General features: G+C 43.2%; 1 protein-coding gene across 1 annotated transcript in view; it reads left to right on the forward strand.

Annotated features, from left to right (window-relative positions):
- The window catches only part of CTNNA1 (catenin (cadherin-associated protein), alpha 1, 102kDa), a gene marked incomplete at its 5' end in the record, with an annotated part of 33,201 nt that extends 15,499 nt beyond the window's left edge, over nt 1-17,702 (forward strand). The window contains 7 exons of the mRNA XM_010296336.1: nt 992-1,192; nt 2,296-2,447; nt 5,263-5,373; nt 6,911-7,092; nt 7,863-7,968; nt 14,409-14,543; nt 17,109-17,702. Of these exons, the coding sequence (XP_010294638.1) occupies nt 992-1,192; nt 2,296-2,447; nt 5,263-5,373; nt 6,911-7,092; nt 7,863-7,968; nt 14,409-14,543; nt 17,109-17,396 (1,175 nt within the window). The remainder of the gene's footprint in view (nt 1-991; nt 1,193-2,295; nt 2,448-5,262; nt 5,374-6,910; nt 7,093-7,862; nt 7,969-14,408; nt 14,544-17,108) is intronic.
- Nucleotides 17,703-18,103: the final 401 nt, after the last annotated feature.

The following is an 18,103-nucleotide window of genomic DNA, read 5'->3' on the forward strand; positions in this document are numbered from 1 at the left end:
AATAAAAGCCACTTCAGTGGCACGGATTGGCAGTGTAGCATGATTAAATCAATGGTAAGTAATGCTGGAAACTGTTTTATGTGACAGAGCAGAAACGTTTCCAAGTTGGTTTCTTACCAAGCAGCCCAAATGCTGATGTTGGATGGCAGTGTCAAAGCATTGCTACTGATATATTAAAGAGGTCTCTAAGAGAGTTTGGAAGACCTTTTTGGGGTACCTTTCCCCAAATGAGCATCCCAGCCTCTTTAGGCATCTTCAGAAGTCTCCTAGGTGTTTTTACTCATTTTGGGCCTCCTGGACTTGATAAATGCAGGAAAATATCTCTATATAAAAAAGAAAATGTGTCTTCCAAAAGTAAATTATGAACAGAGGTCTTGGCTTTATTTTCTGTTTTCTTAAGAGGCAGTGAGTACTCTGTCACTGGAACGCTTTCTGCATAAATCACTGCATGTTATGTGTCTTAAATTTGAATGGAGGACTAGCCATTTAATATTTTCTGATGGTATGTGTGTGAGTGTAGGAAAACACTGTGTAGGAAGCTAGAGACATGCAACGCGTGCCCCAGTCTATTAGAGCGTTGAGTGGCTTAGGTGTGGCTTTGGGGAGGGTGCCTCATCGCCCCACACATGTGGAATGACAGGGGAGTGGCTTGCAAATATTTGGAATAAGGGCTTTGGCAGTCCAGGAGAGGAATATGGAAAAAAAACACATTAGGGGAGAATTCAGCCGCACTCAGCTTTTCTGTTGGTATAACCAAGCACCAACGGGAACAAGAATTGTGGATGCCAGTAGGTGAATGGACTGATGGTTTTTTTGACACCTGGTTTGGAAGGGCAGCTGCTTGCTGGTCATAGCAAGCTTGAAAATTAATGCTTTACAGCATCTCGCTGGAGCTTTTATAGAGCAGGTCGCAAACTGAGAAACTGCAATGCTGATGACTGCAACAGAAAAGAAGATACTACCATCTAAATCCTCCTTCTTTTACCACCAGAGAATCATATTTTAGAAGATGTAAACAAATGTGTCATTGCTCTCCAAGAAAAAGATGTTGATGGTTTAGACCGCACAGCTGGTGCAATTCGAGGACGTGCTGCTAGAGTCATTCATGTTGTCACTTCTGAAATGGATAACTACGAACCTGGAGTCTACACCGAGAAGGTGTTGGAAGCGACAAAGTTACTGTCCAACACAGGTAAGAGTTTGTTACTACCAATTCATACTGCTTACAAGCACACGGGCAACCGGATATTAATGGACCCATGAAATCTATTAAATTCTCCATTTACATGCTATAATGAAAATTAGTGGGAGTTATTTGCAGAGCTGTTGCAAAGTGAGAAATGTAATTTTGCTGTGTTGACTGGCTTAAAATTCAGCAGTGCATGAGATCTCCCTGAATGTGCTTGCTGTCACTGATTGAGCTGTAGAAAGCTAAAACACCAGGGAATGAGTCCCAAACGATGAGTCAGGGCTTGAAAGTTATGCTGGTCACCTTGCAGTATTGTACCAGGCTCTGCAAGTGGTCAGGATCCAGAAAGAAGATTTATGCTGCATCAGCCCAGTAGCATAAATTTTGGGGAATAATTTAGGGTAAATTTTGTAAAATATCTTTACAACAGTTAAAGAAATGTAAGTTGTAATCCCCCACCCCCAAACAATAAATTGGGATGTTTCCTATGAAGTAGCTGGTAAGATCCACGTAGGGGAAGGAGTGATTCTGGTTGCTTCAATGAGTGCTGTGCCAACTATTAGTTGGTTTTGCTTTAATTACGACTTTGAAGAATCAAGGGTGACACTGAAGAAACAAACAGACTGTGAATGGTTCTGTGATGTTCTTCCTAGGGTGCAGTGAGTCACTGAAGTACAGCAGTGCAACCTGCCCTTGTCCAGTGCCTTGTTAAACTTGAGCTTTGTGGTGATGATACTGGGTTTTTTCCCCAAAAAATTATGTATGTCTATAGGGAATATTCAACAAATGCTTAATATTTTATCCCATAATTTCTAGCTGCTTCCCCAGGTGTTTTCTCCTTGTCTCCTAGAAGGGTGTGATAAACTTTTTACTGTCTAAGGGAAAAAAAAAAAATAGCAGAAGAGTAAACAAATTGAAGTGGGCATAAGACTCGAGCTACAGTACTGGTGTCCTTCTATAATAAATGTTTCAAATTTAAGTGGAGCCACTGCAGAGTTTCCAGTGATAGGTAACAACGAAGCACACACACATCTTTTACATGAGTGTGTAGCAGAAAATGGCATTGGGGTGGGACTGACCATCGTTATTTTGTGTTCTTTATTCAGTTATGCCACGATTTACTGAGCAAGTAGAGGCTGCTGTGGAAGCGCTGAGTTCGGACCCTGCTCAGCCAATGGATGAAAATGAATTTATCGATGCTTCGCGACTGGTGTACGATGGAATACGAGATATCAGGAAAGCTGTACTGATGATCCGGGTGAGTGTGACTTAAGCAGCTTTCTGTTTTTCCGCTCACTTTCCCCCACCTCTATTGAACTGCCCTGCATCAGTTTTATTGAGAGCAGACAGCGTAAGATTTTTAGCTCATATTAACATTCTGAGTCTTAAAAACTGCTACTCACTCTGTGGAGTACTTCAGAAGTACTTTTTGATTCAAACTCATTAAACAGATCGGAGCATCAATGATAGCCAGAGTTGTGATGCTAAATACCCTTCACGCATCTTTTGTAATACCATGTTAATGCCTTGCTTGTTAATGTGTGAAAATCAGTGACCTTTGATTTAACAACAGCAAGTGGATTCATAACTACAGATACTTTTTGATGGTTTGAGAGCTTAGGAATAAAACCTGATGGCTCTTTATTAAGTAAATGTTGAGAATTAATGCTAGTTAGTCAAAAACAGGTTTAGATGAGTTCAGCCTGTAGTTCCTAGAGCATGTAATTCGTTAATTAGCTAACCTTAGTAAACAGGGACCAGTTCATAGTGGCTTTGTCTCTCCTGTGCTTGCGTGTTTCAGGTGCAGTGAGCGTGACTTGGGAGTCCTAATTTCTGGTAGGTCAGGCAGCGTTAGACTGGTAGGAGGCATGCGGGGAAGATGCAGAAGGGCTCCTGCAGTTGATTAAAGTGGTGCAGAAAAGAAAGTTCTGGTTGAGACTGGCCTATGGGCATATTTCTTGAACCAGTATGGTAAAAATGGGCAGGAGGCAGACACAAGTGTAGGGTTTTGTTCCTTTTTTCCTTTTACCCCTCTGACTCAAACATAAATGCCTTGTGGAGAAACTGTCTTAATCTTTCAGAATGGTAACCACAGCAGATGCATTTTGGTGATAAGTAAATTGAGGATGTACAGCCCCAGAACATGCATGATTATAGTAACCACTGCAATAGTGTCTTCTGTGTTTGCTGCTTAAAGGAAAGAATCAGATGGAAAATCAGAAGAAAAGCTGACGACCACATATGTGCTCTCCGTATCATTTTTTTCAAACTTAAGCTAAGGATTTGTAGACAACCAATGTTAGATGAAGGTACCGGTGCTTTCCTGCTATGCAGACAAACTAATTTGATTCCCCCGCTAAAGTCCTTGTTATTCAGGACATGCAGGCATGACTGCCAATTCCACGTCGTCAGTAATTAGCCAAGCTGGCGATGCCAGGAATCCTGACGTTTCCCCTTGCGCCGCGTCTCTGATGTCAGGGTGCCACGGCTCTATTGCAGCTGCCAGTAGCTAGCGGCGGCGCACTGGTGACACATCGGTGACCTATAAAAAAGTTAAAATGTTAGTGTTTGTTGTCGAAGGGGCTGTAAGGTCTAGAATGTATTTAGGATAAGAGAGTCATCCAAACGGAGATGCCGGGCCGCCACTTCTCCAGGGCGTTGTCTCACACTGGACCGGAGTACTCACGCTTGGAGGGGATGCTGCTAAGCTCGGCTGGGGCAAATGGGCTGATTCTCTTGAAGCTTTGTCCTGTGGCACTTGTGCTTTACAGGAACCAGAAGGAAAGAATCACTCAAACAGCTAATTTTTGTGTTTGTGCAGTATATTTTCAAAACTAAAATCTTACTGTACCTGTAGGTTATTGAAGTAAAGCTCTTTCCTCCCTGATCCCCAGGCAAGTTCTCACCACCCCCAGAGCAGTTTTTGCTCTTGATGACAGATTGAAAGGCAGAATTACACTTTGTATACCCCAGGTTGTTTGGGCTTTGGAGTGGATGGGCAGAGAAAGGGGCTTGAGAATCATAAACAGTTTATAAAGAGGCGGCAGAATAGTTTTCTTTAATTTTTTTAAAAATATTAATACACTGAGCTACTTACTAGTAGATGTCCTTATGCTGATTTTGTGTATATACTCTGTTCTTCAAGGCATGGGGAGGAGATGGTGGCTGAAATACCCCAGGTCGTGATTGTCAGCATACTCACCTTTGCTTTTTGGCAACTATTTTGCATCTCCATCTTTATTTTAACTGTATCACAAGATGTCTGTATTGGAAAACAAGTTTATAAAATTCAAATCATAGGAAAAAAATATGAAGAGCAGGGACTTTATCTGCATCTTATCTGTTAATCACAATTTATTGCATTTATCAGTGAAGTTCTTTGTTGATACAGCTCTGCAAAATAGTCATGAAGTGCCACTCTAGGCAAAGATGTAGTATTTTGACAAACATGCTGTTTAAACTTGATAAGCTTTATAAAAAGTTTGCCAGCTATAGCTATGTGGCAGTAGCAAAAATACATCTTAGGCAAGCAGGAACTAGGTCAGATGTGTTTAGCCTACAGCATAAAAGCTGGCCCTTACTAGCTAAAAATTTTCAGCTTTTCCTGGGGGATAAGAATAAATTTCGATATATTTTATCTGCTGTTAATTTAGTCGATGCTTTGATTCATAATTGTGCTAAAGACGACGTCTGTGGTTTTGAACCAGGCCTTAGAGCTGTGTGTAATTTTAGCTTCAGAATCTCAAGTGAAGCTTTTACGTTTGACCGAGTTGCAAAAGATACTGTTCGTTTTGCAAGAACTTTTCTTCTGTATTTCAAATCCTGAGTGCATTAATGTCCTGATAAATCTCAGATGTTTAGTTACTGGTACTTCGTTACTAATTTTGGGGATCTCTATGGTGTTTAACATGAGGGGTCAAGCATATGTAATCACACGTGTTCACAAGCTGGATACAGTCCCTATATTTACCTTCACTTATTTCCATTCTCTCTGCTTGAAAAATGATATTCTTGATGATTTTTAGAGCCATGAAATCTATTGTTTGGCTCTGACTGAATTACTCTTTCCTCAGACTCCTGAAGAGTTGGATGATTCTGACTTTGAGACTGAGGATTTTGATGTCCGAAGCAGAACAAGTATTCAGACAGAAGACGATCAGCTCATTGCTGGACAAAGTGCAAGGGTAAGGAACAAATCCGAGCATTATAAAACTCTGCTTGTGCCTTCAAGAAACAGTTCAACTTGCTTTGAAAATCCAGGTTAAATTTTTTGAGGGTGGCGGTGAAAATGTTGCATCAGAAAACTGGCATTCTTTGCTTCCAGTGTTCTTCTGAAAAAGAGGTTAAGTGAAATGCAGCGTGTGATGGTCTGATGGACATCAGAAATGGCTGTATATTATTTTGGATGTTCTGAAAGGTGAAAATCCTTTTAATACCAATGAGCTACTTTATACTTTGACATCACAGACGTTGTAGGCACTGCCATTTAATTAGTTGAGCTCCTGCAGGGAGATACAGGGCAAATCATTCCATTGTACTAACGTTATTTTCGACACGCAAGTACTAAGTTTGTGGGCAAGAAATAAATAACTCTGCAGTTCAGGCATTTTTTACAAAATTTCTTCTCACGCACATGTTGGTGTGTGTTTGGCCACAGAGCATTTAATCAAGACAATGTTGAGAGGAGCTCAGAAATGAAATCATTTAAACTCACTGCATTTCCTCTGACTGTTAAAAATGAAAGCATTGGTAGGCAATAAATAATCATTAATAGGTGAAAACTTAAAATCAGTGCATTGAAGAAAAAACAGGCCTTACCTATTGTTTTTATTTGACATGTCCCCTTCTGGATCAATAACAATTTACACTCTTGGGAAAGTGCCACAAAAGATTTTTGGTGAAGTATCTTCTAGCCTGAAACCAGGCAAGGAGTAGCTAGGCCTTATTTATCAAACTTCTGCTGCATTGGCTTTGGAATTACACTAACTGAGAGTATTTTTTATGCTCTCCTTCCTTGTACAAGCACTCTCTATTCCTGTTTCCCTCCCCCCACTTTTATTTAAATGCAGACATTTCTAACATACCTTTAGCATGGCTGCTGCAAGATGCTTTTTTGTACTGACAACTCGTTTTTCACCTGCTCCTGGAGGCATGAATGCTCCCAGTGTTTATGAAGGCAAGGGCATTGAGTCTCATGCAGGCTGTAAACCTAGTCTAATAGATTTTATTCAGGAGTAAGCACGTACTCTTTATTTTCACTTACTCTTTCCTCAGGATGCGTGTTTCAAAATAGTGTATCTAGCTTTTTGCAGGAAAGGGACTTACAATATTTCTTCTGTGCGTTGCAACACTGAAAGATACCCAAGTGGAACTTCCTTTTAAAACTCTTAAAATTTTGTGGAAAAGGCAAGTCTCTCCTCTTCATGCAGTTTTTCTTTGATGGATGGTAATACCTGGCAAACTTGTTCGGTGTCTAACCATTTTATCATGCAAATGTCCATGTTTCAGGTGTCAACTTGTCTTTCTGGGCACCCTTTTTTAAGAAAGAGCATAAACTTTGGTTCAAAATGGAAGGAAATGGTTCTGTAAAGCCTCTAGGTAGAGGATTGCTATTGAAGTTTTATCCCCCTTCTACATGACTTAAATTGGTAATTAGTGAAAAAAAAAAAAGCCTTCTACAAGTGATGGCATAAGGCAATGTGAGAAAACTCTCTCTTTTAGGCTATCATGGCTCAGCTCCCTCAAGAGCAAAAAGCTAAGATTGCTGAGCAAGTCGCAAGCTTCCAGGAAGAAAAGAGTAAATTGGATGCTGAAGTATCAAAATGGGATGACAGCGGTAATGATATAATTGTTCTGGCAAAACAAATGTGTATGATTATGATGGAAATGACAGACTTCACCAGGTGAGTCTTCTTAATTTGTGCACATAACACCTTCTCTCAGAACTGGCTGGGATGCTGATCTTTCAATGAAATATTTTGCAAGTACTCTTAAGAGTCTTACTTCTTATAATTTCCTTTAAATGTTACCCTATTAAAGCCTGTGTATTAACTCAGGAGATGCATTACTATGCAGTGACTGGGTGGTAATAACTGTTTAAATTGATCTATAGATACACAGCAGTTATTGCCTGTCTGTCTTTCTGACTTTCTTAGGGGTGATTTTTGTCCCAAGGAATATATATATATGTATTTGCTCAGTTCCTTACCACATTAAATTCTATGATCTTCTTGATATTGCTATACTGCAGAAATCGTTCCTAGTACAGTTATTTGCAAAAGAAAGATAGAGATTTTGATGCCTTTTGAAATTCATTTACCAGATTTTATACAACACTTATTTTTTTAAACTTGATGTTGCATTCCATGAAAATTGCAAATCTGTCTTCTAAAATGCTACCTCTCATCATCATTTGGTTGCTTAAGACAGTAAAATTTAAGATGTTTTTATTCCTAGATTTAATCTAAGTATGGGGAGGGGCTGGAAGGGGAAAACTGCCTTGAAAATGAAGGTGCCGTAATGGCTACACCTGCCTATTTCTGTGCAACCTTATTCATGCAGTTTGGGTGAGGAATCGCTTCGAGTACTACATGGAACAGGATGAGTAAAGCAATATAGAGTTCACTCTTCTGGTTTTCTGGCGCTAGAAGGTAGACTCTGTTCTGTTTTGCAGAGGTAAAGGTCCACTGAAAAATACGTCAGATGTGATTAGCGCAGCCAAGAAGATTGCAGAGGCCGGGTCACGGATGGACAAGCTGGGACGGACTATTGCTGACCACGTAAGTCACAATTCATTTTCATAAGCCTCCAGCACAAACGAGCTATAGGAGATCTTTTAGTACTGCAGCCATGATGAACAGAAGAAAATGTGTTTAGTTTTGAGGTTTTGGGGGTTTTTAAACTGCTTTTCCAGATTTGTTGCTGGAAAATTCTAGCCTTTCTTTCCAGCTGCTCTCCTGCCACCCTAAGCAGTGTAAGCAGTTAAACATGCCCAGCAGTAACACTAGCAGCTCCTTGGCTTAAATCAAGCACCTACCATTTTAAGGTAGCAATATGCCAACACTGCTTCATGTCACATAGTATCTAGGCCAGTTTCTGTAACTGAACAGGACTGAAACTGAATTCATGTCACTTCTGTCATGCTCAGAATATGCCCAATACTTTCCAAAGAAATGGCGAGACTGCATAGGCAACGCTGTAATTATTGCATGTGGCCTATTGCACAACCTTTAATATTATTTTTGAGGCAACTTTTTAATATTGAGAATCTTCAGATGCCTCATAGACTGAACGGTGAGATTGTAAAAAACTCTCTAGAATTTTTTTTCATTGTCTAGTCAGAATTGATGAAGACTTTGAGCAAGGCACGTAGTGACCCAGGTATCTGCTACGCTGTCCCAGGCTGTTGTGCATGTTGTTGTGCTATATGTACAAAAGTATTTGAAAGGAATCCTTATAGGACTGAACGGGTATGGCCAGCTTGGGGTTTTATGCAATGCGTCTGCCTGTCCTGAGCTGCTTCAGAAACTGGGTTGGGCCAAGCAGAAGTGCCTTTGGTCTCAGTCCACACCCAAATTGCAGAGAAACATCAGCATTAGTAATAATATTCTGCCTTCAAGAGAGACCCTGAAATGCAGGTAAGTTAAGGCTGAGATCACGGACTAAACCTTATTTTTGTACAGCTGCTGCTTGCTTTTCAGGCCTCTGAATGTAGATCTGTAATCCAAGTTTCAAATAAAACCGGGTCATTTTGGAAGTAAATCTTTGTAATGCAGATCTCTCTTTAAATGTTGCATCCAGAGGATGTGGTCTTCACCCTAATTTATTAATGATGCAGTGAGAAATGTTCAATGGGGAGATAAAGTTGAAAATTTTTTTTTTTTTTTTTAAATGGGTCTCCTTGCTATAGCATTTTGACAACCATATTTCTGGAAGAATCAGGAACCCTACTGCCATAGGTAAATGAAGCAAGGAGCAGTTTGTGTTACAGATCTCGGGGGATCTCAGGCTGAAGGTTTACAATGCCCTTTTTTTTTTTTTTTAAATCCACGTGTTTTATGCAAACTTGGTATAGACTTTTCTGCACTGATCCATTTCAAAACACAGAAGGAAACTAAACGGCTCCTTTTAGTAACAGTAGGGTCCTTAAAAATGTACCTGGCTCCTTTTAGTAACAGTAGGGTCCTTAAAAATGTAAAAGATTAAGCACGTGTTTGAAGATAAATGAGCAGGACCGTAGAGTTAGTCACTCTGACAAGAATATAGCTTTTTTTTCCCCCAACTGCATACTCTACTAATACTTCCAGCTTGCATATTTCATTAGATATGCTTACATACTCTTCAGAAACTTGTAGTGATCCGTTAATGTAGAACTATCTGACAGTTACAGAGGACGTACAATGCAACCGTTTCAGCGGAGCACTAATGCCTTCCTATGCCTAATACGGGTTTTTAACAAATGGATGGAGTTTTATGTCCTGTTCACCATGTGACACCAGGTGAATCATGACCCCTCGTGTTAGTGTGTCAGGAACTCCTAACTCCTGCCGTCAGGCAGTTTTACAGCACATTTCCTTTGAAACCATAAAAGCTATTATCCAAGGTATTTCACATCTCTTGAAAAGGGTCTAGCCATCAGCTGGCAGATTTTCCCAAAGGTGTTCCATCTTTCACTCAAAGCAGCAGTCTGCTTGTTTTGAATGGGGGGGGATATGAAAACATTATGAGCACAACACAGATGAAAATCATTTGCAGCAAGACAATGATTCTCCGTATTATTATTTTTTTTTCAGTGTTGAAATACTTAGAAAACGAAAGAAAAATTCTGTTGCTTTTTCTCTTTGATAGTGGTGGGAGGTTGTATCGGTGTCTGATCATTAAATTGAAAGGAGCTGGGGGCAAGCGTAGGGATTGCCCCGCTTCCCAGTAGAACGCTCCAGCAGGCTCTTGCTGTCGAGACTGGTCCATACGCTGCGGAGGCCGGTCCAGGGCTGTGCTGTGGGCACAGGCTGTCCTGGCTGGCACGCGCTCCGCGTGCCTGTCCCGCCGCGGTAGCTGCTTCCCCTAAATGCCTGCTTTCAGCTCCTCTAACCAAGCCGTGCCGAGCCCAGCAGTTTTGTTGTGAATTGGTGTCACAGCGGTGTTACTTCCCTGAACTGGACGTGCAGCGGGAGGAAGAAAAGCCTTTGAGGTTGCTCACTTACACCTGCCAGACTGTGGGGAGATGGGGGTTGTGTGCTTGTCTTCATCAGCACACACCACAGGAGAGCTCTTCTGGCTTTCCCTGCCCCTTTTCTTTGCAAAAAGGGAGAAAAAGGTGATTGTGCTTCTCCTCAGGCTCAGCTGGGGTGGTAGGAAGCGAGTGTGCGTGCGCATTTGCTCTGGCCGGCATGGATCCGGATGGAGCAGCTAGCTTAGCTTTTGCCCACAACCACCACTGAGTCTGTGGCAGCGTCTCGTTTGGGGAGGTGGGGGTGTCCCCCAACACACATTTGTTTCTGTCTACACTGCAGCTATCTGCAGTGACAGTGTTGTGGGAATCCTCCCAAGCTAGCTCTGCAGACAGGTTTTTTTTTGTCTGTGGCTGTTGTAGGTTAATACAATGTCATCTTTCTTAATCGGTGTTGAAATTGTTGCCTTTTGGGTTTTTTGGTTTTTATCTGAGTGTTCCTGCACAGGAAAGGACAGGGCTCATACACACATCTGCAGTGCCTTCTGTTGATGTTCTTTTTTATCTTGTGTTACATCTCTATTCAAACATCATCTGTCTTTGAACCGAGTCCTCTGTTCTGCTCGTTGAAATAGCACACACAGTGTAGGATGTGGTTTTCCAACTCACGTCATACTGATCTATACAACCGAATAATGGTTCCTATTCCAGTGCTTCCCCCACTGGTGTTTTGTTGTCTCCTTCAGCCATTGGTAAACATGTGGCAGCCTCTTTCCTTGAGAGTGTCTTTCCTTAAATGGTTTCCATAAAGTCACAACCCATAAAGTACCTTGAATTGTTTAGCGGTCCTTCTGACGTGCCGTATTGTGCATTTGTCAACATTCAATTCAATCTGCCGTTGTGCTGCTCCTTTGCTTTGTTAGATGAGCTGTTTGGGAGATGGAGAGCATTTTCCAAAATGGTAATTTCAGCTTTTCATTAGCTCTTTGGCCGACGCTATTTGTGGACTTTCTCTAAAACATCTCGTACTGCTGTCTAATATTGATTAGCTTAAAAAATTAACCCGCAAGCTTTGCCGCTTTGTTATTCATGGTTTTCACTTCACTGACGGGAGCAACGTGCCTACTAAGAGTTGCAGATACTTTGGGTGTTTCATTACCTTCCTTGGGACTAAGAAGGTGATGGCCGTTAGTTTATGGACACGTCGGGTCAGACGCCCATAAAGGCATCCGATCTCTGTAGCCTGTGCTACACAGCGTGCCGTGCTTGTCCCAGCTTGCCAAAAATCCAGTTGCAGTGTGGAGGGGGTGTGTGTGTGTCTGTGTGTGCTGCCTTAGATCACAGCTCCGCAGCCTGCCATACAGAGGTGTCTCGGTATGCGACGTACAGTACAGCTGTTTTATTTCTGCTGTGCTGAAATACCACATCGGCTTAAACCCCCCCTGGTTCTGGCCCTGGAAGAAAACAAATGTATTTAGCTACACTCACCTTCCTTTTGGAGTTAAATGGCTGTTATGGCAGATTGGTTACTGATGTGGGAATGTGAATGTGACACCCTGTTTGCACACCACTGCTTGTGCAACACAATGATCTGTTCTGGTGCAGCCTCCTTTTGTGCCTTTTCTACGTAGGGAAACTTTGATTCCTGCTTCCATCTTGTAGCTAAGGAGAGAAGGTTTGCAATGAGAACTGGGGCTCAGACCCTACTGCTGACACCCAAGAAGGGATTTTTACCTTGCTCTGAAAGCACAGGAGAGACTGTGTGGCCATAAGCAGTAAACCTGAGCTTCAGAAAAGCTTTAAGTAGTAAGTTGGTGCCACATGGAAGGTTATTTTTCCAAGCATACTATGTCCATTAGGAATCTTCATTTGGCGGTCCGCTGTACGGGGCGAGGGTAGTAGCTGAAATGGGATTTTTCTGCAAACGGGTGTGTGGAGGAGAGCTCTCACAGACTGTGCAGCTCTCTGAATCTCAGCAGGGTCTGTGGGTGGGAAGAGCAAGCAGGTGCTGCATAGAGCAAGACTCTTCTTGTCACATCTAACACTGGTAAATCACTGCGGCCGCTCGTGGTTTCTGGGGAGTTTTTGGTGCTTGTCTAGAGGCAGCTGGTGCCGGGGTTCTCCGGGACAAGCGGCTGGCCGGGCAGACCTGCAGTTAACGCACTGCCTGGAGGGTGGTGTGCCCTGCTTGCGTCGAGTCAAGCTAAGCTGTGGGGCCAGCGAAGAGCATTTGGGTTTTATATGTGAGTGCGTGTGTGTATGGGGTGCTGGAAGGCCTGCATTCAGTGATCAGGGATTGTGTGCCAAGACCCGGGATGCTGGAGCTTTAAAGAGTTTCTGGATGGGGTGCAGCCATCTAGGAAGGATGGAGATCACTGCAGGATCTGCCTTTAGTCCTGTCCCTGGTGAATGCCAGTTGAATTCCTGATCTTCTGGTACGGTGCTAGGGGTGAAGTAATGCTGGGTCCAGTGTTGCCTGCCTTAGAGCAGGACACTAAGAATCATTGTGAGCCTGTTACTGGCTTTGTCCGGGAGACCCATGAGTGCTTGGTGGGACAATGAGAAGATGATGCGCAAAGTGGCCATTTCAGAGGAGGAAATAGCACCGGAGCTCGCAGCGCAGTACAACGAGCCACGCTTGCTCTGAGGTTCAAATCAGGGTTTAAGCAACAGTGCGTTTGACACAATGCAACGTAGAGCACATGAGCCTTGAAACCCAAGGCGTTCTGTGTCTGCACATAACACCTACCTCTAAACTTCCTGCTTTGGTCAGAAATGTGCATGCTGTCAGCGTGGTGTCCTCACCTGCCGGCACCAGCACGTGACCTGTTGGACCGTAACTATCCCCGGCATCCCTATCGCAATAGCTTCTGCCATCATGAATATATCCAGACTGGTTTAAAATCTGTCACCTTGGGTACTTCTTACAGCACTGGCAATGATGTCTGGAGGTCAGAGCCTACGGGACCATGGCACGCATGCCCTTGGGTTTATTCATCAGCAGCATGAAAATCGGGTGGGCAAAGGGTTTGTGGAGTTCAGTGCGTGCCAGCTGCTTTATTCACTAGTCTTCATACAGTCAGACCGTGCCAGCAGATCTGACATGGCCCGTTATTCTTTGGAGAAGCGATGCTGGCCAGCATGCTCACTGCTGTTCTTTAAAGATACTGCAGGACTCGCGTGGGTAGTAAAAGGCTTCCCATAGCGTTTTTGTCTTACGCTTGCAGATCCCGTTTTGGACTGTGGCTGCCCCTCAGCAGGGCTCCTCTTGTTTTGAAACCCAGCGTGAGACTGGCTCATTAATCATCTCGCAGCTCGGCTCTGCAAAGCAAGGGGTGGCCCTTCGTTTCTGTCCGAGAAAAGGGCTTTCTGAACTGCACTGCAGTCACCGATACCTACGTAGTCTTTGCATTGCAAAGCTAAAAAAGTTACTTTTATCTTAGGGATGAGTGCTTCAGCAAGCACTTTAAAAATTGTATTTCATGCCTGGTGAGGAATCTAGTTTGCACACTGCTAGGAAACGGGAGCAGAAGTCAGGAAAATGTCTGCTTTGCTGGATATAATCGAGTAACTGTTGGGTTTATCATTTCCTAGCTTAAAATACTTAAGATTGGAAATTGAGGCTGATTTGGTAACATCTGCTAGTTGCAACTTGAAGTCTTGGATGTCAAATCATTGCTGTGGTGTCCTGTACAGTGTACAGGAAGGACCTTTTGTAGTTAACAGACCTGCTCTGGAAAGCTTAGGTAGCCCTCCTCCTCCTCGCAGGGAGATCAAGGGCAGCCGTGCAGCTGAAAGGATCCCAGCGATTTTGTCCAGCGGCTGCCCTGCTGTTCTGATAGCCAATATTTATTGCTTCAGGGTTTTTATATGTATTTAGTGATGCTCATGGATTGCTCAGTTGTCTTTTGAAAACCAAAGCTCAGCAGAAAGTGGAACAATCTCTGGAGCACGTTTGCTATTTCAGAATGGAGTTGTCTGGTGACAAGAAGTGCTTTCTGTTCCAGTTTTCGTGACTGCAAAGTAAAACTTGACCTTTGTTTTTTCCAGTGCCCCGATTCTGCGTGCAAGCAGGACCTCCTCGCCTACCTGCAGCGCATCGCACTCTATTGCCATCAGCTGAATATCTGTAGCAAAGTCAAGGCTGAAGTTCAAAACCTCGGAGGGGAGCTGGTTGTGTCTGGGGTACGTAGGAGCTATGACATGTCTGGTTCATGCAGTTTTTCTTCCAGGGGTAACAATTACTCCAATCTAAGCTTTTATGCTAAACAATATAGAATATAGATAAGAGATTTTGGAGCATTCAGTCAAAGTTTTAATGTGTGCAAAGTTTATAATGCTGCCTGTACTGCCTTGTCGTTTTTGGAGGAAACACTTACTGTTTAAAAGGGGGGAAAATACAAATACAGACTTCACTTTTCCCTACTCAGTTGTGTTTGTAGACAGATTCACTTTACCTTTGTGTAATCTACTGTTTTTCCAGGCTGTTTTTCACTCTTAGTGAGGTTAAATCACTTTAATCAGCATAGCTAAGCCTACCCCACGTCTCTGCACAGCCTTGGAACATGCTGGGGTCCTGCATGCTCAACTGCATGATTAACATCCAGAGATGTTAATATTTCAAAATAGCTGTGCCCTGAAGAGCACAGGGATTTTTAGTGGCTGCTGTGTTTTATGACAGCTGAAAGCTGCCGTAGGCCAGCCTGCTTCCTTATTCTAGCTGTTACTTAGCAAATATTTTTTTCACCATAGTTCATGAAATGCTTCCTCCTAAGAGGAATCTATGTGCCGGATATTTGGGGGGAGGGAAGTAGAGCTAAATTCTTGATTTCTTGTGGCATATTCTTCCTTGTCCTAGACAGGTATGTTTGATCACCAGCGCTTTTGCGCATCCATGTCATGACAGAGATAGGTTTGACGAAGGGACAGAAGCGGCCGATAGTCCAATATTGCTATCTGAATCCTTAAAAGCAAATGGAAAAAAACTTACCACCTCCTGCCATTCAGCTATTTCAAGTGCTTAAACTTACTAGCACGTCTTTTTTTCCCCACAAACAAGCTGGAATTGTAGAATGAGCACTTCAGGACAGCAGCAGCTGAGGGGGGTCTGCAGCGACCTGCTGCAGAAGCAGTGGTGGTGGTGGACCACACTTGCATCAGCTTAGCACCCTCGCCGGGGCAACGGGCTCCTCTGCTGCACCTCCTACTGCTGCCAGTCCCACGTGCTCATATTTCCAGCACAGCCGAGCCGAGTGATGAGATGTAACGAAACATGTGGTGCTGTGTGTGTCTGTTGCACGCCTGATGTCCTGGTAGCTGGAAGGCTGAAGGCATCGTGCTGTCAGAGAAGTAGATGTGTCATTATGCAGTAATACGTACTCCAGGGTTTTACTGCAGTTATTCAGTGTCTTCAGAATTTACATACCCTTCTGCCATAAATTAGTTAGATGAACAGGCTGGCATCTGTAGTCTAATCTCCTGGTTTTATCTGTTCTCCATGAGTCCGTCCACTGGGACTGAATGTTGCCAGTGGTAGTGTTAAGCTTCTATCAGATTATCAGATGAAGACCTCTGCCAGTCCAGAGACTTCACCTGTCTAAAAGTAAAATTCTCTTCAGCATTAACATCCTCCCTCATCCCTATACCACAGAAATTTTGTGAAAGCAGAGCTATAACCAAGGCAGTAAGAGCCTTCACCCTAAGCAGTCTGACAATTCATTTAGAAAAGTACCTCCTCGCTTTCCTTGCATTTAATACGATTCTTCCTGCTGTGAACAGTCATGGAAATAGTCAAATGCAATGAAAGTGTTTTCCAGCATGATGGCTGGGGTGAGGAAAGCAGACAACACTGGCGTTGCTGGAGGATGCAGATAGATCTGCCGTTGTGGTATTCAAAAACGCAGCGTGACAGAAAGGAAGGTACCAGCACCATAAGCAACCAACCTCGTGCTCCATTTTTTTTCCTGTTAGATAAGCAATGGCTTCAAGGTTTTTCCCAGAACCTTCCTTAGATGTCTACAACGCTGGAATTTAAGTGTGTAGAGGCAGCTGAATTCTTGTGCAAGTTTAGCAGAGATGCAGAAATCCTGCCCAAGACCGAAACCCTGTCCAGGCCATTTGGCATTCACAAGCCGGAGGTCCCACCCAGAGCAGGGCACTGACACCCGGAGAAGCAGGGTCCCACCTCAGTGGTCCTCCCCTCTCTCTTCCACTCTGCGCCATTTTTGGCTCTTTATCTCTGCCCTGTGCTAAAACTTTGACAAATCCATTGTTTTTTCTCATTTTAATGCTCTTGTTAATCAGGAACCACCTGGGAAAGGGCTCCAGGCCTGGCTGAAGATGTGGTCGCATTCCTTCCTTTCTGATACAACTTAATATTTTAGGGTGACTTCAATATTTATTATCGGTGATTAAGACATTGCTACAGCTTCATTAATTTCATTAGAGAATAAGCTACTGTTAAAGCTTAGTCACAAAAGCAAGCAGCAGCATACACATCTTTTCCATTGCCATTAACTTGGATCATGGGCAAACGTTGCGCTTCTTGTTTTTGGTGGCACAAGTCAGGTTCTTACCTCTTAGTGTCCAAAAAAAAACACCACCTCGAATTTGGAACCTCAGATTTCCAAAGAAAACCCAGAAAAATCAGTTTTCAAGTGCTTTTACACCCCCGGACTGTCGCATTTTCTGGAACGGTGTGTTTGTGTGGGTTTTGCGGCGTGTAACTCTTGCGTGTTAACGGTCTGGCAGGTGGACAGTGCCATGTCTCTCATCCAAGCAGCCAAGAACCTGATGAACGCGGTGGTGCAAACTGTGAAGGCTTCCTACGTGGCATCGACCAAGTACCAGAAGTCCCAGGGCATGGCTTCGCTCAATCTTCCCGCCGTCTCCTGGAAGATGAAGGCTCCGGAGAAGAAACCCCTGGTCAAGAGGGAGAAGCAAGACGAAACCCAAACTAAAATCAAGAGAGCGTCCCAGAAGAAACACGTTAACCCAGTGCAGGCTCTCAGTGAATTCAAGGCAATGGAGAGTATTTAAGGAGGTCTCTGTCTTGGTTATTTTTTTCTCTAGCCCACTACTGCTACTTCCAGAACTCTACTTTTAATATTCTAAGGATTTTTTCAAAAGTTTACTATTCCTCAAAATGTATTTACTTAATATAATTTTGATAACTTTGTTTAGATTATGTGGAGAAATACTCAAATTTGTAAGTCCTATCAGTATAGCTTCAGCCTGTGGAAGTGTGTTAATTTAGATTGCTTTTAGATTTCAGGGGTGTATTTCTAGCGGAAAATTATTTTGTATAATCTAGCTTTAAATAAAATATTCTATAACCAAAGAGGATTTCACAGTAACACTAACGGTTAACACTAATAGTTGAATCATGCTACTCAGAGACTGCAGTTTTTTATTGTGATCAAGAGAGAAAGATTAGATCTTTTCACTCTAAAAAAAAAAAAAAATTAATTAAAGTATTCTATGTATTAGTGTATTCCTGCCGTCAGGGTGGAGAGGGAACAAGCTTTTTACGCTCAAAGGAGTATGAAAATACAGCAGCAGTGTGACCACGAGTGGAAAACATCGGGACAAGCTACATGCCCTCGCCCGGGTTGGGTGCAGCTGGGGCGCGCGGAGGGAGGGGGTCGCGCTGGGAGACGTGCTCGGTGGCGCGTGGTTGTGTGACGCCGCTTTCCCCGGGCTGCGGGAGAGCCGTTGGCCTGACGCGCCGCTCCCCGGCGCGTACG

This window comes from Phaethon lepturus, unplaced genomic scaffold, assembly GCF_000687285.1.
Source record: "Phaethon lepturus isolate BGI_N335 unplaced genomic scaffold, ASM68728v1 scaffold20321, whole genome shotgun sequence".
Classification (NCBI taxonomy): domain Eukaryota; kingdom Metazoa; phylum Chordata; class Aves; order Phaethontiformes; family Phaethontidae; genus Phaethon; species Phaethon lepturus.